This window comes from Pelecanus crispus, chromosome 3 (assembly GCF_030463565.1).
Source record: "Pelecanus crispus isolate bPelCri1 chromosome 3, bPelCri1.pri, whole genome shotgun sequence".
NCBI classification, from domain to species: Eukaryota; Metazoa; Chordata; class Aves; order Pelecaniformes; family Pelecanidae; genus Pelecanus; species Pelecanus crispus.
The window spans coordinates 106,971,783-106,997,050 of NC_134645.1; the positions used below are offsets into that span (position 1 = coordinate 106,971,783).

At 36.8% G+C, this 25,268-nt stretch overlaps 1 protein-coding gene across 1 annotated transcript in view; it reads left to right on the forward strand.

Annotated features, from left to right (window-relative positions):
- Window positions 1-25,268, forward strand: part of CSMD1 (CUB and Sushi multiple domains 1) — a 1,273,929-nt gene that overhangs the window by 211,147 nt on the left and 1,037,514 nt on the right. Inside the window, exon 2 of the mRNA XM_075708500.1 lies at window positions 18,499-18,715. Coding sequence (XP_075564615.1) covers window positions 18,499-18,715 — 217 coding nt within the window. The remainder of the gene's footprint in view (window positions 1-18,498; window positions 18,716-25,268) is intronic.

Genomic DNA, 25,268 nt, shown 5'->3' on the forward strand with positions numbered 1-25,268 from the left:
ACTCTCCTTCTGTTTATGATACCATACTCCACTCTAGTCCAAAGCAACTGGAAGCAGCCAGCACAGAGAAGTCACTGACCCTTCATGTGGCTGGGCTGGAATATATGCTATTAATATGTGAGGATGAGGTACACACACTCTCTGTTCAATCCCAGAAACTGCATGAAGCTTGACCATGCTCACTGAGGAAGGAATCAGTGGTGATATTGTCTGTTCTAAAACTAGAACTCAAATGCAAAATATGAAGTGTCATAACAGACTCTAGCTTAGCTATATTTTCATACAGATAGCAGAGACATACAGTGACTACATCTCCCAAACACATTTTAACACAGAAAAGATAAAATTTTCCTCTAGTTTTGAATTTTTTTCTGAAGTAGAACTAGCTGAAGAAATATATATAATATTTGCATATTTGAGTGAAATAGGAAATTTTAATATTGGTCTAGGAATTGGAAGAAAACAGCCTTAAACATGTCATGTTACTCTCATAAGAAATGGTTCCATTCAACAAAGTTGTAAATAACAGCAACAGGTGCAATAAAAAAATGTTATCGCTGCTAATGTCCTTGAAGAATACCACATAAACTCAAATCAAAATATTTGTATGTATGCAATTTTATTAGAAATGCTTTTATTGGCAACTGGTTTTAATGCTAAACAAAGAGGACCAAAAAAAAAAATCTCTGTGCTAGCAGGAAAATTCACCAGGCAGGTTAGTAAGAATATTGCACTGTTATTCCAGAGAGGAAATCAGGACCGTCTCACTTGAAACATTAAAAAACACTCAAACTGAAAAATCTCAAAATATTACATTTATTAAAGTTTTCTTTATTTTCAGTCTGAAATCTAAACAGTTTTGTTACCAATGGCACACAGATTATCAGGTCTTACACATAAGCTAAACCTGAAGGAATATATCACTGTCACCTGCCTGCTTATTTTAGAAACACTGATTCAGCCAGGTTTCTTAATTGCACAGATACTATGGAAACTCTTACTATTGGGAAATGAAACAACTTCTGGAGGTGCCCATCTACTCTTGTTTACTGTTCTGTGCAAACATTTTTATCTTTGTAAGAGGCAAGCTCCTGTCTCTGCTTTGGCCATAGATTGGTTTCACAGTTCTGACCACACATCTTCTATACAGCTTAAGGAAAATCTGTGTTTTATGAATCAAAACCAGTTTTGTTCAAGGACTTTGTGAATCATTTCAGTCACTACCCTTTTTGAAAGGTAAATATGTTGGAGAAGGTTATATGTGAAAACAGCAGTCTCATGTAAATTTTGCTTCAAGGAATATCTTCCCACCACACAAACTCAGTATTTCAAGGTTTCAGACACCTTCTCCTACTGTGCAGTTGGCTATTATCCAATTATTTCATAACTTGCTGTGTCTTAATTGACTAATTGAAGAGCTGACCTGTAATACCAAACTTCATTCCTTTGTGAGAAAAATGTGTGTTCTCTCTCTATTATTGATACAGCTTTTTGTCTTTGTGGGGAAAGACTTTCGAAAAATTACTGTGGTGTTTTACTAAACTTTTTTTGTGGCCTTCTGCAACTTACTGCTAGTCCAGTAAGGGAATTATAGCATTCTTATGTGAATGCCAAAAGCCAAAATGAAGTTTCTAAAGTCACTCCACAATTCATAGTGTCTATAAGTGTATCAAAATGGCATATTTAGAAGAGTTGGCAAAAATTAGGCATGCTGTTGCAAACTGATGGATGCTGTTTAGTGAACAAGGTCTGAAAATTGAGGACCAGACCATTATATTCTTAGAAACTATTGTTTCTTACTGAACAGAAAGGGTTTATTCATAATAAATTACTGCTTAGTATAGTCTCATGGTGGCAATCTAATTCATGTGCATGTAGTCCTTTCACTTGCTTCCTATTGGGACAAAAAATAATAAAAGTATTTTATGCAAATATTAGCTCTGTCAAAGCTCACACAGTATGAATGCTTCATGGGAAGTTTGAAAATCCTCTTTATTATAAATGTGCAGTTCAAGACATTCAGTAATAACTACTATCACTATTGATATTGATCAGCTACTATGACTGTTGATCAGCCTGGCTATTAATAGTACTTTTTTTTTTTTAATTGTTAAAAAAAGGCAAAGAAAGGTCTCACAAAGAAAGGGAAAACGATGTATGTTAGCTCTGTAAATATTTTCCATGAAGGCAATAATATCCAAATGTTAAGAGTGGTTGATATTGTCCTTAATAATGTGCAACTTGGTGTCTTTCAATGAAGAAGAGAACAAAAGTGTTAAAGCATAAAAACTATTCATTTGATGTTATTCATCATTAAGGATAACCTTAAATGGTTTAATAGTGCTATGGGGTATTCCCTCTTCAGTGATATCTCCAGGAGAGTAATGTGAAGAGCACAGTGGGTCTGATGAAAGTCCATCAAGTCTGGTATCTTATCTACATCACTGGCTAATAGCAGATACCTGGAAAAACTGTAAGAAAAGTATAAGCATACTTTCCAAGATATACCTTCTTTCTTCTAGATATGCGTGCCTGGGAGACTTTCTAAGCCAGAGGTTGTATCTTTCCTTTTAAAAACTTATGATGGATTTTATATTTCTTTTACTAATTTCTCTTTTGCTGCAGTCTGATTGCTTTCTTGTTGAAATGAGTTCCACTGTTTAGTTATGCACTAGGTGAAAATATATGTCCTTTTGTTTTGAACCTATCAGCAGAAGGAGAGTTTTGAGTAATGAAAACAGAAGAAAGAAAAACAGAACAGAACACTTTTTCTTACCCTTGTGATGCTGTGGACCTCTCCCACTTTCCCCCTCAGTAGTCTTTTCTCCAGGTTAGAAAATTTGAGTCTATTTTAGTCTCCCTCTACAGAAGCTATTTCATACCTTCAATCATCCTTATAGTTCTTATCTACACTTTTTTTGATAAGATTGCGGGATTGACCTTGCATGCAGAACTCAGATTAGACAGTGAGCATATGTAGGGCTTAATGACACTTTCTGTTTGTTTCCTCTAACTTTAATAATTTAGAATGTTCTGTTCACGTTGTATGAGGCAAAAAAGCCTCATACAGTTTTAAGAACACATTACTTCAACAATCCTTCTACTCTATGATAGTTCTACTGAGTCCTAAAGGATAGTTTAGAGCCCATTGCTATGTGTGCAAAACTGGGTTTTGCTTTGGCATGGTGTTACTGTACCTGTGTCAACATGGAATTTCTCAGTATCACAAAGTCTTTCTGCAGCTCTTCACATAGCCTTTCTGTAAAGCAAAGTAAGAGAAATGGCAGCTGAAATTCATTATCTATTGCATCCATCATGCAACTAAACAGCCAAAGAATCTGGAAAAAGGTTTAACAAATGCAGTAAACAGTCAGACCTTTTCCTTGCACTTTCTTTGATTGCTTCTTTGATTGATTACGTATGCACTGTTTTGCCTTAGAAGCATAGAAATATCCAAGTAATTAATAAAGTATCATTAAGAAGATCGGATTCAAGAGTAAATAATAAAATCCCTTTATGTCCTGGTTTCAGCTGAGATGGAGTTAATTTTCTTCCTAGTAGCTGGCATAGTGCTGTGGTATGGATTTAGTATGAGAATAATGTTGATAACACACTGACATTTTAGTTGTTGTTAAGTAGTTCTTACTCTAGTCAAGGACTTTTTCAGGTGCTCTGCCAGGTGCACAAGAAGCTGGGAGGGGGCACAGCCAGGACAGCTGACCCAAACTGACCAAAGGGCTATTCCAAACCATATGACGTCATGCTCAGTATAGAAACTGGGGGGGGGTTGGCCGGGGAGCAGCGATCGCTGCTTGGGGACTGGCTGGGCATTGGTCAGCGGGGTGGTGAGTGGTTGCATCACTTGTTTTTCCTGGGTTTTGTTCCTCATTCTGTTGTTTTCCTTTTCACTACAATTCATTATTATTATTATTTTATTTCAATTATTAAACTGTTCTTATCTCAACCCATGAGTTTCCTTACTTTTACCCATGCTATTCTCTCCCCCATCCCACCGGGGGTGGGAGGGCAGGTGAGCAAGTGGCTGTGTGGTGCTGTGGTGCTTAGTTGCCTGCTGGGGTTAAACCATGACACTTTACCAGATGAATATTTGAAAACTGAAGGAAGGAGAGGAGGAAGAAGGGTGGATGGTAGAATCAACGTATGTGTTGGAAATTCAAATAGTGTTATAATTGATCTGATGCGATGTAGCTAGTGAAGACACGCCGGCTCATATCAGCTGAAAAGCTGCAAAGCATGACACAAAGTTGGCTTGAAGAGGGCAGTGCTGAGATAAATCAAAGATATTTAATAGTACTTCTGTTTTGTTGATGGCATTTTCTTTTAGAAATGGCACCAAGAGGACATTTAGGAAGTGCATGTGGGGCTGTCTCGTGATCTCCAAGTGCTGTGATTGTAACGTGTCTATATTTTATATGTGACCTTTGGTCTCTTTCCTGGATCTAGTTGGTTAAATAGCCTACAGAATCAACACTTTATAAGTGCAAACATGGAGAAATACCTGTTACATCAAATGGCAAGAATCACAAACAATATTTGCTTAAATTTTTAATCATTTTATTTATAATAAATGTGGTCATTCATCACCAAATGTGATTATAAACTGCAGAATGCAGCAAATCTTACATTTATTTTCAAAGTGTGCTAATACTTCAGATTTTTCTGTGACATTGTAAGAACATTGTTTGTGTGGACTGGATGGCTCCAGCTGACAACCATACTGTGAATTATACAGCTTCAAGTATAGGTTACAATGACACAAAGAAGATATTATAGTTACTGTGCTTTAGCTGAAGAATGAAAGAGCATTTGGCTGTCTGTCCAGCAAGCAATTGTGGAAAATTTAATTTTACAGTTTCTGCCACAAAAGCCGTATGTTCAGTGTTTTCTATATACATATGATTACATTCCACCCTGAGTAAGGAAAGCTGTAGATAGCAGGGTAAACTGGGAGTCAGGTGTGCTAAGGGTGTGCTAGAGGTGAGCACTTTCAGAATTTCAAGAGCAAATCATGCAGCTGTAGTCTAAATAGTATGATGTGGATTGAATTAATAATTGATAGTTGGTTGTATAACAACTGTGGTGTTGGCAAGGTTTTTTACTCATAGGGACAAGAATAATTTTAAACCAGTTAAAGGTTGTTTTATCATAACTGCTAATTGACTACTCACCTCAACTAAAATAAACATGCTTTTTTCAAATCACTGCTGTTTTCTCTGTCTTTTTACGTTTTGTAACAGAAATGTTCCTGTCAGATGAGATGCAAGACAGCATGACATAATGCAATCTGATGTAACATGGGTGAAACCTAACATTTTGCAGTCTTATCTTGCTCTTATTGATGGCCATGTGCAGTCTCCCAGAGGCATGTCCACTTCTATTGAGCCATGCTAATCGTTTCCCTCTCAGATTTTGTCTCCTTCTGGAAGCAAGCCAGATATGTAATGAATCTGAACCTGTGTGTACGGAGTTGATCCTTCTCTCACTGAAGTCTATAGAATCCTTTTCATTGACTTCAACGGGAGTATGATCACACTCCTGGACTCTTCAATAATCAGATACATTGTGTTACTGTTCAGAAAGGCTAGGAACTCAGGATAAACCCCTTCCACCACCCATAACCCCCATACCTCAGCTAATTTAATTAAAAGTTAGACTCTTTTATTATCACAAATATCAAAGCTTTTATTTTAGGCCTAGAGAAAGAACAGGCAATGTTGGTTTTGCACCTTGCCCAGAAAATTATTTGCATTAAAATACTTATGGAGGAAGACCCATAAGGATATCTCCCATAAGTGGTAAATTGAAAATATACTAGAGAAACCCTTCTCCGTGTCGTTTCGTGGAAGCAGTGACTATGAACACCAGCACAGCTCGCATGTCCAAGGGCAGTTCTGCACCACAGACCTGGCACGGACGTGGCAGATCAGCCTACATTTGGCCCACCCTGGCACAACCAGCTTTAGCAGTGCCAACATGAATAGCATCTGCTTGCTGTGCTGCTTCTGGCTCTCTGTTTCCTGTCAGTCACACGGGCTCCTGAGGATGGGTCAGTGATGCAGAAGGCTTTCTCTTTTCTACAGTATCTCATGTAAAATGAACATAACAGGGTACTGCTTGTAATATTCCAGCAAAGGGTAGATCCCTTCCACTTTTTTCAAATATGCCTTAATCAAGGATGAAAAATCCCTTTGAGCAATCCAGTTCAGAACTAGTTGCTGAGGTAGTGCTTGTGTTACAATGTAGAGGCAGTATGTGAGGACAGAGGCCAGATGAAAAGGCCTGGAGGAGCATAAGTTCAGTTTCTGTAATTTCATGTGCTTCACCTTGCATGAAGAGTTGAATATTGGGATGATTTTTCAATTTGGTGTTTCAAAACAGCATCCACCATAATTCTATAAGAAACAGTTATGCATTATAGGCAAACCAGCTCTGAGAAGTACAGTATCTCATGAAGTGTTGCATTGTTAGGAGAAAAAATTTCTTTAAGTATGCAATATCATAAATATCCTCTTGCATGCTTTACAGTTCCAGTTTGTACTATCATCTTAAGTTTCTTAATTTATTTGAATTTAATTAATTGTGTAGGCTTTTATTTCTGTAACCTATCTGAATCATGTGCATGGGCTGAATGTGTTTAATTAGTAAATATATATACTATATACACTATTTAGAAAGTATTATTCTAATCAGCTGTACCTTAAAGCAAATGTTAATTGTATTTTTGTCACAGTTCACAACATTACCTGCCATTATTTACAAATCTAAATAATTGTTTGAGATATACACAATGGAAAACATAAAAAAATCTAAATAATTGCTTGATATACATACAATGGAAAACATAAAACTGAAACATTCTATTTAGTATGGGACAAATAAAATTTGATCTTATGTAGATACAGAAAAATATGTTCTTTAGTCATTTACTCCAGTATGAACCAGGGGCACCAAATCAGACAGGCAGCATTTTGGCACCCATTTGAATTGGTGTAGATAAGGCCAAAGGATTCAGAACAGTGCTGAATCACACCTATAGTTACTCATGCGATTGTGTTTGTTATTGATGCTCCAAGATGGTGGTTAGCTGCTCCGTTCTGAATATTGCTGTGCATAAATGTCAGCTACTGACATCATGACTCAGGCACAGGAGCTACATCACCCTCCATTCCATCCCATCACCCCATTAAAATCAGTAATTACTTTAATGCTGGGCAAACATATCAGTAAGATACAAAACATAAGGTACTAAATTTCCTGTGGTTAAGATTATTAGAACACATCATTTCAGTTCCAGTCATGAATGTCTCAGGCAGCTGTACTTTGAATTTTATAATCTCCAGGGAATATATATCTGTTGCATCATTTCCACCCTGGTAACATTAAATGAATGTCACAGGTTGTATATGTTTTGTGTATGCAAATTTATTAACATCAAAAGTGCAATGAAATTTGTATTTTACATATGAATATGTTGTCATGCTACCTGTATTTTGATTATATTAACTTTGCTAACACTGTAATATTGTTTGCTATGTTATATTGTTGATTTTCCATGGGAGAATTCTTCTTTCTTATATGTGCATTGCATAGGACAGTTGTGCCCATATTCTGATTTATATAAAGTACAAATCTAAATAAGAAGCACAATTATGTATATGGAAATAATATACCTGTCAAGAGGAATGTTTCATGATTTCTTGCAGTAGATCCATAAAATTGCTTTTTTTTTAACATGAAAGCTAAAATTCTTCCTGCAAAATGCATTTGTATTAACAAAGGTGATTGTTTTAATACTAAAATCTAATGTAATGTCACCTGATCTTTCTAAATTCAATTCTGAAAATAACTCTTCCATATTTGAAAAAAAAACTTCTCTAATGAATATTGAAGAATTTACTGCTACTTATTCTCTTTCCTCAAGTTATGACTTAGCAATCTAATTTGGAAGATAGTATTTGTCCTTCTCAATTTATGTCAGTTGACTCTGCACTGGTAATTAAAGCACACTGAACTAAAAGGTTCTGTTTTAAATGTAAATAAAGCATAAATTAAAGTAGCAGATATTAACAAATTTGAAACCTTTTCTAGACTGATTCTCTGGTCACACACAGACAAAAAAATGCTGGAAAGCCTGCTGGATAACAGAAGTGATGCACAAAGTAGTAATTGTCAGGGAAGAAAAGGTAGTTAAAGTAGACAATTCTCATGGAGCAGTTACAATGAGACAAATGGGTTTTTCCCAGTTTTCAGAACTGGGCTTTTTGACAAAATGCTCTTTTAGTAATAGTATAAAACCAAACTGCTTGAACTGCATTGTGCTTCTCAGCCTCATGAGAAGTGACAAAGATGGTAATAAAAAAAACTGTTGTAAGATCCTCATATGTGAGCAAGGCTGTCAGTGAAGTGGTCTGGGAGAGTGACATCAATAAAAAATTCAAGTCAAAGTGACAATACTGAAGTGATCAGATTTGGTACAGACAGTTATCCTGTATGTTGCAGGAGTCTGGCAGAAAGGAAACAGAGAAGTCCTCTTCTCAGAGTAGCTTGCCTACAGTTGAGTTGCTCCTATTCCAGTGAAGCTCAGAAGAGAATTTGGATTATTGTCTCAGTATTTTACAAACAATGAAATTGGCACTTTCTTTTTATTTACCTGAGCTATACCATACTCTTTCATTCTACCAGGTGTTGCTAAGCAACTGTAACAGTAATAGTGATGTTTACCTAAAGCCTCAATTTATTTTACTTTATTTTAGAAAAGTAAACAAATAAAATCCACCGTATCCTCAGTGATCTCCATCTGCAGAATGAGTATCTATGAAGAATAGTCTTGTTTTAAAGGGCACTAAACCTGTCTTTAGCTCAGCATTTTATAGTATAGGATCTTACCCTCTGTAAAAGAACTTTTTTCAACACCACCTCCTATGTATTTCAAATCTGGTATACAACTAGCATTGTTTTCCTCTCTTTTTAATGCATTTTCTTCATTTTGATGACTCTTAAAAACATTGGAGTAAATGCAAAGGAAGAACAAAGAGAATTTGGAGAACTTTGCTTTATTGGGCTAAAATCATTACTTTTGAAGGAAAAGGGATAAAACAACTTCGTATAATCTAGTTGCTTTTAACTAAGAACTTATTGCTTTGTCAGAAAGAAGGACTGTCAAGCTGTAGCCTTGAGAGAGCGATTATGGTATTTTTATTTTTTTTGTCTCTACTAGCCGGTGGCACTGGATTGATGGTGTTGTAGACTGGATTTTTAAAAAAGCATTAAAAGCCCATTAAAAAAAAAGTTTTGCTGCAGAGAAACATATTTTGCTGCATTTTATTTCCCCATTAACTTGTGTGAATACTGATTTACTGGTCTTGTTGGACATTCTGGTATTGAAAAGGGAACATGAAATATCTTTTTCTCAATTTGTAATGACAACGTAATCCATCTGATGTATAATACGCATTCCAGCATTGAGAACTTCATTAAAATAAAGAAAAAACTTCCACATATCAGCAATTAAGATGTTTTGCTCTGGTACACAGCAAAGCTACCATTATGGCAGGATTTGTTTCAGAACTTCTTGCTGAATAGTAATATTAATCTTTAACCTTCAGGACAATTTAATTTCAGTTGGGTGCTGTATAAGGGCTTAAATATACATAGGAAATTACACATAAAGCTATTGCCTGACTCTCAGAGTAGTAATCTGAGACTTTAAAAACACTAGCTTTTCTGTTTCATCAATACAATTAATGAATATATCCTGCGGCTAGAAGTAAGGTCTGAATTTAAAGTGTTTTATAGACCGATGAAGTTGCAGTCACTTTGCAAACGTCTGCAACAGAATTTAAGGTGATTACATGCATTCTAGCATTTACCAACTGTTCCTCTCATGTGAGATGGATCTAGTGAAGGTCCTAGACTGGTCACAGGTGAAAACTGTAGGGTTTGAATGGATCTGTATTTAAAGGAAATCAACCTAAATTTTGCAATTTAGCTGCCATTTTTTCTCTGTTTTTAGGTTTAGCTGCCAAGCTACAGCGTATTTAATGATTCAGAGACAATTGATTGTGTTAGGCAGGGTTGAAGAGCCAACAGAGGTGAAGCTGCCCCATCTCTGTGCCCCAGATGCAGGCAGTGGCAAGGCTGAGTAGCTTTTCCCAGTAGGCACACGCATACAGAGCACGCATATACACGGCATACATAGGTATACATATGGCCAGCTACACAGATTAACAGAGGTGGACACACTCAGCACTTACAGGAACTCAGGCAGCACCAGTAGCCTCATCCTGTTTCCCCTCTCTGGCCGAGGAGGTTGCAGGTCCACCCACACACACACAGAGCTGACCACGACTCCCCTGGTCCCCAGTAGTCACTCCACTGTAATCTCATCCTTGGAGACAACCTCCTGGCTTCCCCTCCACGCTCACCAACTTGTCTGGACGGACCACAGCCAGCGCTCGCATGCTCACTCACACCCCCGCGCTGGCTTCCAGCACTGCACTGCAGCCAGCCAGGCTCTGGCCCTGGTCCCACCTGGGTTGGCACTTGGTGTCACTCCCTGGGGTCTCCCGTCACTGGCCCCCAAGCACATGTGTCCTCTGACCCATGGTCCAGCCCAGCTGCTGGCACCCTGACCTGCACTTGCCCCAGGCTGGCACAACCCACCCACGTGCCCCTACAGCCCCTGTGGCAGCATGGCCAGACAGGCTACTATTTTACACATGACCAGCTCTGTTTGTCCCCACACCCCTCTATTTTACCATAGTTGTTCCTCCCCAAATCATCTAAATCCATCCCCCTTCCCACCTCTGGCTCTTCCCCTAAACACTCCATAATAAGTCTTGTGCAATGCCAAAATGTTCTTCCCCGGCATCCCAGCAACACCCCCAGTATGTAAGCTGCTCCTCTTGGCCCATCGTGGTGGGTGTCACACCTGGACACTGGGGCTGAGGCTGTCCTGGGACAACCCTGGGAGGCCCCAGACAAGGGCGTCCCTTCCTCTGAGTCCTTACTTTGGGTACCCACCTGCCCTGGGGCCCCCTGTGCTCCTCTGGGCATATGGAGGTGGTCCTGTGATGGGCTGATGACTCCTAGGATGGGCCGGGGAGGAGCTGGGGCAGGGCGGTGCTTGGGCTTCTCCATCTGCTATTGTCTCTCTGTGCTCCTTTGTGGGTGCACAGATGAACTTTTGATCATATAACCTAACAGATCGTTATTATTTCAGATCAAGTAAGTTTTAAACAATTTCTCACTAATTCTCTTGAAATGAACAGGTTTTGCCTGGGTCCTGCAAAAACTTAACATCACGAGTAAATTTACACTGTTCTCATTTCACATTGGGCTGGGACTGTCTTGAATATGTTTAAATATCCGTAGTATTGAAGCTTTGCGGCATCAGTGTTCCCTGAGATTGAAAGGCGATGGCAGACACAGCAAGCAGATGCTGGCGTGGCGCAGGCAGATGCTTCGTGAGATCTTCATGCTGTCGCTGCCGGCCGGGGTGTACTTCAGTTTTGCCAGCAAAGACGGTGGCTTGCAGTTGCGAATAAACCTTCAGTGGTACCTAAATTAAAAAGAAGCTGGTACTTTCTGATTTGGTTAATTCCTTGGAAAGTGCCTTTTAATGGTGGTGTGAGGTTTACTTAATTATTGATTTTTAAAGGACACTTGAAGTAGCCAAATGCTGTTTAAAACTGTCCTCAGAAAATAGTGCCTTTGTCTCTCTGGCCATTTGACATTTCTGTTCTTGATTAAAGTTAATTTAGGAAATAACAATTTTATTGGGTAGTAACATTGTCAGAAGATAGCTTCGGGATATACTAATGAGGAAGAAGCGATAAGAACCCGGTACAGAGCACAGCCAGTTGGCAGCAGGGGCTGGCGTGGGCCTGCAGGCCTTGGTGGAGGCAGGAAGCACCGGGAGCTTTCAGGGGACATCAACGACGGTAGCATATTAAAGCACAAAAGAAAAGAAAAAGGGGTGTTTGCACACCTTGTTGCACACCTATTTACGTCTTACAGCTATCTACTGCTCCACCATCTCAATGGCGGCAACAATTTAAATCTGTAGTTACCTGTTGCGGTTTAAGAGGAAATCTTTCTTGTTCTACGTATGTATAACACATCTTTGCACTGTCAGGAACATTTGTGTTTTACCTTTCTTGTTAAAAGTCATAGTTGCAAAACTGTTGCTGTCATGAGCTTTGCTGCTGAAAGTCTTTTTTAAGTTGTGGCTAATACTGCAATACCAAAGTTCCTGCAAGTGCGAACATACAGGAGTTAGAGGAGTCATAACCGCAAACACAAGGTGCTCTGGGGATGTGAGAGATGTGCGTTCGAATTTCCTGTGCAGGAGAGAGAATTCAAAATCTGTGAGGGCTCTAACCATCGACTTTTACAATTAAGGCCTCACAAATAAGGGTAAAAGAGAGATGATGGAGTCAGGGATTCATCCTGCTATATATGCAAAGGAAGTGATCAGTGCTGTTTTGTGCAGACTGACAGAGGGAGCTAATCCCAAGGCAAGGTAGGTGAAGGCATGTGTATCAGCGAGATCCCAGTAAGATTTAGGGGCTGCTCGGCCCTCTCTGAAGGCCTTCCTGGAAATAAAACATTAGTGCCCGAGAGCATTGCAGGCCAACATTGTAAAACTAAAAATTATTATTCTTTTGAACACAGCTGGAGAAAGTAGCCTGAAAGACAGCCTTGCTGGGCCAATAGCTATTCAGAATATAAAGGGAAGATTAATGAAGACAACAGAAAATATATATGTTTTCTTATTCTCATGCCTGATCTGTTCTTTGTGGAAAATTGCACCTATTTAAAGTTGAAAAATTGGTAGAACAGCTTATGGAACAAACAGAAAAAATAAACAGTAATGTCACAAGCACCATGTGTTATCTAGAGTTAAAAGACAATCAAGGAAAAAATTGTTGCACTGCTAATGTAATCTCCAGCTTCAATTCACCTGAGATGCCCATATTTAAAAGGGACGGAGGGGAGTTAAGGAACTAAAAGCTAGAACACCTGAAATTTTTGTTAGGAAATTATATTAAAGAAGAGAACGATTGACACATGGTTAAATATGATCTACTGAAGAAGAATCAAGGCTTTCTTTTAAAACTTTCTGCTTTTCAAATCTAGGGGAGTTCTCTGAATTGAGTCAGCCTGAGTGTGGATAAAGGTGATCAGAATTTCCAAAAAGACATTGAAAAAGGTTCCCCAGTAAATACTGTAAAGGAAACAAATCAGGTAGGACATAAGAAAGTCTGTACAATGCTAAAAGGTTGGCTAAAATTTGTGCCTCAGGGATAGAAGAAAGTGGCCAGTTTTTACAATGGAGGGATTCACCATGGCATTGCAGAGAGATCTGTGCTGGCATCTGCATTGTTCAGCAAACTCATAAATGATCTGCAAAAGCGGGGTAAGCAGTGAAGTGCCCGCGATACTAGGAAGTTATAAGTTAATGAAGATTGTGAAGAATTCCAAAAAAGGCATTATGTGACAAAATAAAGGGATGTTGAAGTAGTTGATGAAATTCCGAGTAGATGAATGTGATGTGATGCACATAGTTATGAACTGTAGAAAATCTACAGAGGTGAAAACCACAATAAATCCTAATTTTCCATGTAAAAATGACAGGCTTTAGCCTCACTGTAATTCTGGAGGAAAGGAGTCTTGGTTATAATACACAGTCCTATAAAAATGTCAAGGTAATGATTACCATAGCAAAAGAACAGATCAAATTATTAGGAGAAGAGAAAAGGGATTAAAAATATCACTGTGTAAATGATGTGTATACATTTTCAATATTACAAGAAGTTCTGGTATTCCTATCTCATGAAAGGTATAACAAAGCTGCAAAAGGTTCAGAGAAAGGTGATAAAATAGCTTTAGTACAAAGAACAGCTATATAAAGTAGAACTTTTGAACTTGGGAAAAAAAAAGAAGCTGGGACATGATAAAGGTCAATAAGATGGTAAGTGGCATAGAAAGCATCAATAAGAATCATCTGTATGTTCACTTTTCATACAAAAACTTAGTCAGGCATCAAATGAACCTAACAGATGGTAGCTGCTGCACAAACACAGAGAAGGGGTTTTCATGTTTTAGGATTCCCTCTACAATATGTTAAAGATGCTAGAAGTTAGTATAGACTCAAAGATTGACTGGATGAGTTCATGGAAAAGAAATCTATCAAGGGCTATTGAACAGAGAGATGAGGCTACTGGAATGTGTTCCTTCTAAGAAATCCCTGAGATGCGAATCTTGAAGGGAAGGGGAGTTTTCTGGCAAAGTCCTTCCTAGGTACCTCTTTTGGCTTGCTGTTGGAGAAAAGATACTGAGCTCAATGAGCCTTTGATCTGACTGAGCACAGCAGTTCTTATTTACTTATTAAACTTACTAATAAAACTGTAACTCATATTAGAATATACTTTAAAGAATGATCTTGCTAGAGATCTCTTCTCAGTTTCGCTACTAGTTATTGCATTCCTCTGTAGCTGCAGAATGGAAGATGCTATGGGTGCAACCAGAATAGATGTGACTTCATTTTCATTATCATGATTGTTCAAAATATCTTTGGCATCATTGACTTTACTATAGTTAAGTTTGGTGCATTTTATAATTTGTTTGTTCAAAATACATGTATCTTGGAAAAAATGCTTTCTATGTAAATATGTATATACATATACATATATACATCTGTGTATATGTATAAATATATCGGTCTTCCAGAGAATACCTTATGAATTGCAAAAGAATGGGTTGTCTTTTTTCTTGTTTCTTGTAGAAGCATTTGAAACTTGAAAAAGAATATCAATGATTCTGTACTTTGCTAGTTCTAATTATTAGATACTGGTAAATGGTGGGGGTGAGTGGGGTGGGTGGGCGATAAACATAGTCATGATAAATATAAAGGCCCAGGAAAATAAAAGTCTAGTTTTTAGAAAATATTTTGTTAGTTCATATTTTGTGAAGTTTATTCAAAATCTTATAGTAAAGCAGTACTTAAATTCTACTGATTCTTAGTGATTCTACCACTCATTTGACCTCAGCATTTAAGGCAAAATTGCAGTGTTTTAAGTTTTCTTTCTCACTTAGGGGTCACAACTGAGAAATATTGAGCCTGAGCAGGTGCAAGTAGGGCTGGTACGGGATATGCAAAGAACCTTTCTAAGATAAAATAAGGCTGGAATCAGGGTAAATAATTTTAGACTACCAGCCAAGAGCATCAGTTTTCTTAAAAACTTTTCATATCATAAAGTTAAAATAGCTGACCTGAAATATCTTCTTACAGACAACATATGACAGAAAATTAATGCTAACAGCATAGTTTATTTTCATATAAAGAACTATGTGGTGTCATACTAATAAAATTTTGGCAGTCTAATACACCTTTAATATTAAAATAATTCAATGTACTGATATTGTACTCAATCAATGACTGCACGTCTTGTGAAAAATGGCAACATTTATTTTTTTATTTGACACAAGGGCTAGAGCTAAAGTGAATTTTATGGGTAGGTCTTCTTTTTAGGGTATATTCAGTCATACTCAGCCTACATTTTCTTCTGTGCTTACATTCAGCCCAGCAGGACTACTTAGACTCTGCTGATATTAGCATTCTTTTAATATTTTCTTGTTGGTATGTTCAGTTTCTTTACTTTGTTGACACTTTCTGCTATTAAGACACCCATAAGAAACATAATATTCTTAATTAAGAATAATTAAGTCAGAAACTGCATGTTTTGTGGGATTTGCGTTGCCAACTCCTATCTCATTTGCTGCCACCTGTCACCCAGAAGTCTCTTCATTCCTGCTCTCCAAATATATCCTCCTACTGAATCTCTCTCAATTGATTTGATGCTGAATTTACTCCTTGGCAGAGGTGTAACATTTGACAGTTCTGAAGGTTATAGACTTATATATATTGACAAAATAAGTATTATACAGATAGCAGCTGATCCTTTTTTTCCAATACTGCTTTGTTAACATGCTTCATGTCTTAAATGGGCAGGGACAGACCTAGAAGGACAACAGTTTTCTGGGCCTGCACAGCTCTTAAAGTCTCTTTAAGTGTTGCTTAGTTTAGAAGAGAGATCCTCTTTACAGTTGTCAGTGTGCAGCAATGAGATTACTAGGAATTGACTGTATATTAAATTTATTCTAGGATTTTTATTGGTTTTTTTACTGAACACTAAGTAAATAAGTATGTATATATATATGCATATAAAATTAAGAGCAAACTTAAGTAGCATTTCACAGTAATCATTTTCCTTTATGGTTCTCCTTTGCCTCATGTTTCTTGGGTACAGTGAATAGGCAGCATGTTTATGAATAGTTTCAGAACAGGAGGGATATATACTCAGGAGGGCAAAAGCAAACTGGAGAAAGAAAGGGCTATGGGTGGTAAGAAATGCTTAAGTTAAACGGGGGTAAAGTGTTGGCTGCCTTCTTTATCATTAGAGTTTGTTTATTTTCCAAGAGAATAATTCACGATAACTTGAATCCTCAGTAAAGATTACAAAACACCTTTTGGAATAAAACTGGGAGCAATCACTGACACTTGCAAAAACTTCTGTGAGCAGGCAGTGAGTGCCTCTGCAAGCAGGCTGCTAGGCTGTGGCCATTTTGGGGGTGGGAAGGCTCACTTACGACTCCAGCAACATGCAGTTTTACCTTAAGCCAGCTGTAGGTTTCCCTAAGATATTGAGGAGGTAATTTGTTTGTCTCCCTGGAAGTCAGAAATGGAGTTAACGTATTGCACTTACATACACAATTACATATGGTGTATTAAGTTCTTTATACACCAGGATTACAAATTTCTGCTCCTAAAAGGTGGTTCTGTCTTTGGTAGATTTTAAACAAATTGCTAACTTGCACTTGATAGCTCTCCTTTTTCAAAGCAACCCTTTCCCACTAAGTGGTAGGAAAGGTGCTGTGCAGCAGAGCTTGTAGGGGGTACTTGATTTACACAAACCGATTTCTGGATGTTGGTGACATGAAGTAGCTTGTTAGAGTATCAGGGTGGAGGGGTGTCACTGTAATTTTCCTTTCCTGTTTTCAGAATGTTATTTCTGTAGTAATTAAAGTATTTTAATTGCTTGTGATACTTGTATGACATTTCCCCTATGGTTGTAGGAAAAGGAATACAGTGCAAAGCATCTGCAAGAATGCTGACAAGTTACAGTGAACAGTACATACCTGAAACTTTCATGCTAAATTCATAGTGTAATAGGTTCCTTCTTCAGGAATGTTTAATTATTCCCTGGTTTTATTAATGTGAATCAATTGGTAGATATACTAGAGAAGATTTTTACTTTAAGAGCCTCCTGAATCCCCATAGCCTTTTTACCTTTTCGTTAGAGTTTTTGTTATGTTTGAAATTTAGTAGAAAATTATTACTTATAAGTTCTTTAGTTTTAGCAGCAAATCCATTTTATTAAAACCATTTTATTAAGATTTAGAAACCTCCCACAAGCATTTGACAGCAATGCTCTGAAAGATTCAGTCTCGGAGACCTACTGCTGGGAAGTTAAAAATAAAATTGCAGCCTGAAATACTTTCCTGGTTTAGGTATAACAATAAAATGCTGGGATTATACTTGTTCTGAAGTGCTTAAAATGCATGTAATAATCCAAGCATTGCAGTGCACAGAATGTCCTTAAACTTTTCTCTGTTCAAATATTTCATTAACACTTCTCTCCAGCTCCAAGCCAGTACAACTATTGTGTGTGGGATTAACAAAATCAAGTCAGAAATTAGCAAGAGTGTGCACTGTAAGTCAAGGTTTCTTGCTGAGGACTTCCCGTTAATGAGCTACCATACCCTCACAAGGTCTGTAGGATGTACAGCCAGACACAAATGCCTGCTGAGTAAACTCTTAGTGTTATTTTTTAAGAATCCTAAAAAAAAAATTAACACTTGCCTGATCACTGTACATATGGCACTAAAAATGTTATACCACAGAAATTTTCCTGTTTTCAAAGTATAAAAATCTTAATATTGGTTGCAACAAAATGCATAATAAATGTGTGTCTACATTTTGCTATCTGTGTTGAAAGTATGTTTCAGAACCGCAGAAACTCTAGTACTTTAGTATTTATATTAAAACTTTAAAAATGGCATTCACCAAAAAGCTCTGAACACTCTCTGGCATTAAAACTGTCATTCTGTTAAATTTATGGCATCAAGGCTAATGCTTAAATTTCACATTTGGATGAATAACTCATACATTGTTAATACTACATAACCTCAAATAATGATTCATTGTGTAAAAAGATGGTAGGTGTCTCAGAAAATCCAGCGATGGAGGTTTTGAATCCAGAGGGAAGAATAGTATAAATGCAATTTTATGTGGTGTTTGTAATCTAGAAGAAATGTTATAAAATTAACTTTACATATAGTCAGTCATGTAAAAATATATACTGGGGGAGGGGAAAAACACGAAAATACCTATTTTCCTTTCTTCTATTTCAGGTCAGAACTGTGGAGGCTTAGTACAGGGACCAAATGGTACTATAGAAAGCCCTGGATTTCCTCATGGTTATCCAAATTATGCCAACTGCACGTGGATCATTATCACAGGAGAACGTAACAGGATACAATTGTCATTTCATACTTTTGCCCTCGAGGAAGATTTTGATATTTTGTCAATTTACGATGGACAGCCACAGCAAGGCAATTTAAAAGTGAGGTAAGGTACCTTTTTTCCTCTCTTAATTTCTTTCTGTCTCTCTCTCTTTACCTCTCTCTCTCCTGAATGTATGTTCTGATGACGTGTTACAACTACGTCATGTTTCCTTCCCCAGCCAAGGGGATAGCAGTGCCCCAAGATCTCACAGCAAGTCATTAATCCAAGTTTCAGAGCCTTATGGCCCTAGCTTGTGTAGCAGTAGCATCAGTCGTACTTCAAATTTGCACAGTTCAAGGTCAGTTTTGGTAAAATCCCTAAGCACAGGAGTATCCCATGTTGCAGTAACTTATTTTTATTTATCTGTCCCCTGATGGAATCAAGATTTGGCCCAGGGACCCTTTCCTGAAGTCATGTCTCCCCAGTTTTTGAAAGAACTCTCACTGAGATCACTCTTTACTTTTCTACCAAGCTTACAATATTTGAATCAGAGGGTGGGTATGCTGCTTGTGCTAACAGTGTCCCAGGGTCTCTCACCAAATGTGGCACAGAAGTGGTGGGCGATACAATAGTTTGTGAGAGGCACAATCTCGTTAGTGAGTGTTAGGCAAACTCTGGAAATGCTTGCCAGATAAAATTCTTCAGGTGACTATTGCCTGTCTTGCAGATGAGTTGATCTGTAAATTGTTTGACTTTGCCAAAAATTGAAATTCTTCTGCATCTCTAAGTAAATATAATTATTAAACAATTAAGGACCTTTAAAGGTCAGAAACAGGGGTGTCTTATATGTCCAAATACCACTGAGGTTACAAAGAGGCTTTATGGAAGCTTTTTGATCTTGAAGCTTTTCACAACTTCAGATTTTGGTGCATTAATTTCATTGGTGTCTTGTCTTGGGTTCCTCGGTCATTTGCTGGATCTGGACTGCAGAGCTGGAAAGCAAGCATGCTATTGGTGCTGCTCTGTCATTTTCTGTTCAGGTATGAGGTTTATGGAGCACTGTAAAACACTGCTGTCAATTCTGTTGTCTGGTTACTCTTTTACATGCTGCTGATTTATATTATACTGCTAAAACAAATGTGGGAACATCACCAATTTGTTCCACATTTTAGTGGGTATCATCATGTATTTTTGACAAGAACAATGTTCTGATTGATTGTTGACTCAGTTCAAAAAGTTTTGAACACTGTGGAAGGTAGTACACAGTTACTGATACTTGAGTTGCACACTGCATGTGCTTCATTTACTGTACTTAATTGACCTTTAATACTTGTATCACCTTTATTACAAAGATTAGTATCTCTTTTTCAGTCAAATGTTTTTATTATCAATAGCTAACGTGCCTGCTTGTTTTGCATTAATCTGTTAGTAGAAAATTGTTTCAAGGAAGAGCAGCAACTGATGTTCTGTGGGTATAAGCATAGAAGACAGGATCATAAGTACGATCTTGATCCCACTGCAGTCATTGTAATTGCCACTGATTTAAGTAAAACAAGGATTTCATTTCCAGCTTCCAACAGTGAAGCAGATATATTTACCCTTGCTTGTATTTGCCAATTAGTTACCTTCATAAATGGTATTGTAAGGAAAAAAAACATTTGTTGGCTTTGCAGCAGGCAGAGGTTAAAAAAGCAGAGTTTGAATGACAGGTTTCTATTGACATGTCTCATACCCTGTGACATACCTTTTGTTGCACAGAGCAAATTCACAGGTGTACCCCTGTACAATTGCACATTTTAAGACAATTCACTTGGCAGATATTAGAAAATTATAGTCCTGGTTTTTTAGCTGACAAGATGCAAATGCAAGAGAGCATCTTGGAACTTCTGCTTCAGGGTATGGGGTTTTTTTCATAGATAAAAATACTCTACTAGATTTTGGGTAATAATTCAGCCATCATGCAAAATCTGGAGGTTTTTCTTAAAAATAGCTGTGCAACTATATAGCTCTCATAAACTATAATAATTAAGTAATATTCATCCCATATTTTGTATAGTATTTTTCAGCTGCTAAAGCAAATTGGGTAAAAATGAATAGTACATTCAACTAGTTTACTGTGCTGCCTGAAGGACCTTTTTGCATGCTAAATGTGCACCAGAATACTTTCACTACAATTTGATTGTAAAACCCAAGAAAATAGAAACTTATATAAAATATATTGAAATGTTAAGGGAAAGGAATAAATTGTTTTAAGCTGTTTGTGTGGAGGAAGAAAAAAGAAACAGGTAGTTGTAAGATGTATATGAAATTCTTTGGTTAGTGCATTATTATAGCATATACTGATTTAAGGGATAAATTACACAGGGTAGCAATCATAGCTTGTTGTAAGCTATGGTATGAGGAGGTTGAGAAGTAAGATAGTAGAAGGAAGAACAATGTAAACAAAAGATAAGGCACTAAAAAGTGCTGTTTTACATATTCTGATTTTCCTAGATAAAATGCAGCTAGCATTCTGTTATTCTGTATAACTACTGAGATCTGCAGTCCAAAATTGTCCTTAAAAAGATTGCTACAGCTGCTTTATTTTTATCACTGTAAAGTTCGTAGAACACAAAACAGGATTTGATACATGTGTGTGTGTGTGTGTGTATATAAAAAAAAAGAGGAAAAGTGAAATTTTAAGTCTAACGCCACCTGTCATGATAATGCTTTGTAGGGTACTGTAGTCTTAATTGTATAAACAAACATAAAGTTAGATAATTAATTTAACTGTATGTTATAACTAAAACAGATGTCTCAGTTCTACATTATTGAAAAAAACCTTATCGTAAAGCTTAAGTATTGCATTATCAGTTGATGGGCAAAGATTTCAAAATACAACCAAATTCTAATTAAGCTGGGAAGAGGTGTAAAATGTATTTTTCATTTGCATTTTAAATTGTAAATGAGTGGTCATTTGTTATACACAGTTAACCATCAGCACGCAGAATTCATATGGATGAAACTCTTGTGAAGAAGTGTGGTGCACTGAGACAACAAAGTTATTACTCAGTTGTATTCCTTGTGAATAGTTTCCCTAAGTAAGAGTTGCATTCAGTTGTTCAGTGTAGTTCAGGAGCTAGCAAATATTTATTTTTACTTTTTTCTGTGTTGTAAGTATCAGATATAATAGGAAATGGTAATATTTTTAAATAGAAATGAGAACTGTATCAACAGAACATAGGGAGTAGGGACACAGGCCACCTCTGAAGAGCCTCAGCGCATAGGCAGATGTGAACTGACAGTATTGACCTATTGACTTACTTGTGCACTGCCAATAGATATATTACCTTCAATGCGCAAGTGAATTCAAAACAGACATTTCAACAGTTTATGGATTTCAAAAGTAATTTCAGGACTGGTGTCTTAGCGTAAATCTTGTTACAGGATATTTTTGCTATATGCAGAATTCCTGAATTGGGGTTTCGTCGAGAGGTATAGGGAACCCATGACAGGACTAGGTAAATAGAAGTGCCTGTATCAAAACCTCTGTTGCTGAAGAGGTGAGGTGGGGTTAGGTGGGGTGTTACGACCTTGAATTGTGAATGTTACAAACATGGTGAACTGAGACTTTGTATTGTGATGGCCTTCATCTCAGTTTATGGCCTGAGATTCCACAATTTTTTCTATGTCAAATACACATAAATGCTGTAATCTCTGTGTTATAGTGTCTGTTGGTAAAAGTTAATTTTTAGTATCGCACACTCAGTTTGCTTAAGAGTTAGTTACTGAAGATCTGTGCAGTATACCCTGGAATAATCTTTTTCAAATAATCAGGCTTTCAGAGAGTCCTGAAGAACTCTTAAAAATGGATTCCAAGCAATTTTGTTTTTTCTTACACAGAAAAGCTGCTTATTACATTATATACACTGGTGGGAAGATGCAAATGTACAGACATGAATATTTTTTGTTGTGTGTATACGCTGCTGTTGGTTATTTTGGCCATACGTGATACATGTTATTTGGAAAGTGATTTTAAAATGTCTGCTTGCCTTCATGGTTTCTCAGGCCTTCTAAGCATTATTTAGTTTACTGCAGCCTAGGTTATAATATAACAGATGCTGCTTGTTGTTACTCATATTAGTTGAAATAAACATTTTTGTTTAAATGGAGCAGTAATGCAAATGATGGAAGTTGCTAACAGAGCATGTAATAAACCAAAACTTACCAAAAATTTTCTGACAAGCATATCTACAATGAATGTTAAATAGCAACGTTTCCTCTGCTTTATTGAATCATGTAGAAATAATAGGAATTAAATACGAATTCTTCACAGTATTCACTTTTTCCTGTCTTTAGCGGGCAATAAACCATATGTATATTCTGCACTTAATAATCCAAGGATGGAGACAAAAAATGTTCACTGACGTTAAAGTATGGGTTCCTGTTTATCATGTATTCAACACATTTTAAAATTTTATTTTTGTTTGCTCTTTGGTTTATTTTTTGGTTGTTTATTATTTGTTTGTTTCTTTGGAAAACGATTTTTATCTTCCTTCTCTCCAGGATCAAGAGAACAGTGAAGCAATGAGGGCGTGATTGACTTTTCTACAGAACTGCTGACACTGCAGCAGCAGGAGCTTTGTGAAGTTTACAGTTCTTTATTTCTTTTTTTTTCCCTTCCCATGAAAATGTCACATGTCTTTTTTTTTACCTTTTTATTGCACATCATTTTCTACAAGTTGATTTCAACATATAGGATTTTTGTGTGTGAGTGAGCTGGTGATTTTGTGAAGAGTGTAGGAATGAGTATAATAACCATCTTTTTTCCAGCTGAAGCTTACCTAGAACACAGCACAAAGTAACAGAAACTGAGCTAGTGTTCAAATTTGTAAAATAAGATTATTGAATAATTTCAGCAGATATTCTAGTATTTTGTACATCTGTAAGAAAAGGAAAACTATTATTGTATGATTATGCAAATTGTTACTGTGTTCCTGCCAGTAGAGATGCTTGTCAATGACTATCGCTCCCCTTTTTATGTTAAAAAAATCAGTTTTTTCTTGGCTTTTTCACCTATTAAAATATTAGGAAGAAGGAACAATTTATAGTAGAGGGCTAAAATGTTATTCATTTTATATCACATAGCTGTTTTAGGAAAGAAAGGAAACTACGGCCTGATCAGCTAAATGGTGACAGGTAGTTTCTGCCAACAGCAAAAAGAGCATGCAATGGAAGGAAAGATAATTTATGTGTGAACCTGCAATACTGGCAGGTTCAAGCTCATATGTGGCAATTTTTTTTTCACAGGTGGATAAAAGGCAAAAATCCTAGTCCCCAATTTTTTAGCTTCCCAATTCAAAATCTTAAGCTTGTTAATTTTGTTGGCAAGCTTACATACTAAAAAAATTTAATGAAAAATTTATTAAATATAAAGTCAAATAAGGAGTCTGCTTACTAACAACAAGGTCCTTCACCAACAATTATAGGCCATATTAATTACGTGGTTTAGGCTGATACTGAATGATGGTCAACTATAAAATAATATAATACTTATTTTTTCAAAAAAACCCATGGAGTATTATTTGAACTCCCATCTAAGAAAAGCCATTTCACATTTAAGGAACTATTATTTCTTGGGGAAAAAAAGGTTAGATGTATTTAAAAAGTCAAAGCAATGCGTGAATTTATACTGCAGAATTCTTCATCAGTTGCTTAAAGCTTTTATAATGTAGCTGTTTAAGTCGGCACGTTTTTCTTTAAAAAATGTATATGACACTCACCATTATGAAAATGTAGCTGTGCTCAATTTCTTTGTCCTCTGTGGAGGTAGGTCTCTTTTTTCATCTGAAACTGGCCATAGTACATCTTCAGAGAATTTACAGGTGTTGCTTCTTTGCCTCTTCCATACTTTTCAAACTGGACCTGTATAAGTGACAGCAGTGATTTGGTGCATTTATTTGTAGTGTTTCACCATCAAAAGCATTACTAGTAAGGCACTCAGAAGGGGAGAGTTGGGATGTGGTTCCATAAAATGTTAATTTCTATAGTTTTAGAAACTTTAGCATGTGTTAGGTAATCTTACTGTTTCATAGCTACACAACCAAATGTGATTTAAGGGGATAATAATAATAAAAAAAAGGTATATAAACACCTTTCTAATAAAGTAGAGAAGCATTACTCAGTATGTAAAGATACCTCATAGTAGCCTGCTGAGAAAGATGTTATTTTTTAGTAATAGCTTCTAAGTGTTTCACATGACAATGTTGTAGAGTAGTTCTTTGATTTCAGATAAGAGGTGCATGTTTGCCTCCCTTGTTATTTGCTCTTGCATGTAGATATATTACAAATAATTAGTTATTCAGCTTGAAAGAATCATATTTATGATCATACTAAGCCAAACACCCATACATTCCTTGATTATACAAAACAGAACACCTTGGGTATCCATTATCCAGTATTTAAGCTATGAAATGACAGAAAATTTCAAGTTGTGAATGTGGGTATGGATGTATATGTACCTGGGTTCTGAAGAGCTCAGTTTACTTCTTTGCTTTATGTGAAATCTCAGAATAAGGTTTAAATGTTACTTCAGTATTGGCCAAGTATAAGAAAATTGTCTTCACTGGTATGATGTCTGCTTGATGTGCACAGGGAAATAACATGATCTACAATATTTTATGGAAACCCTCTTCGA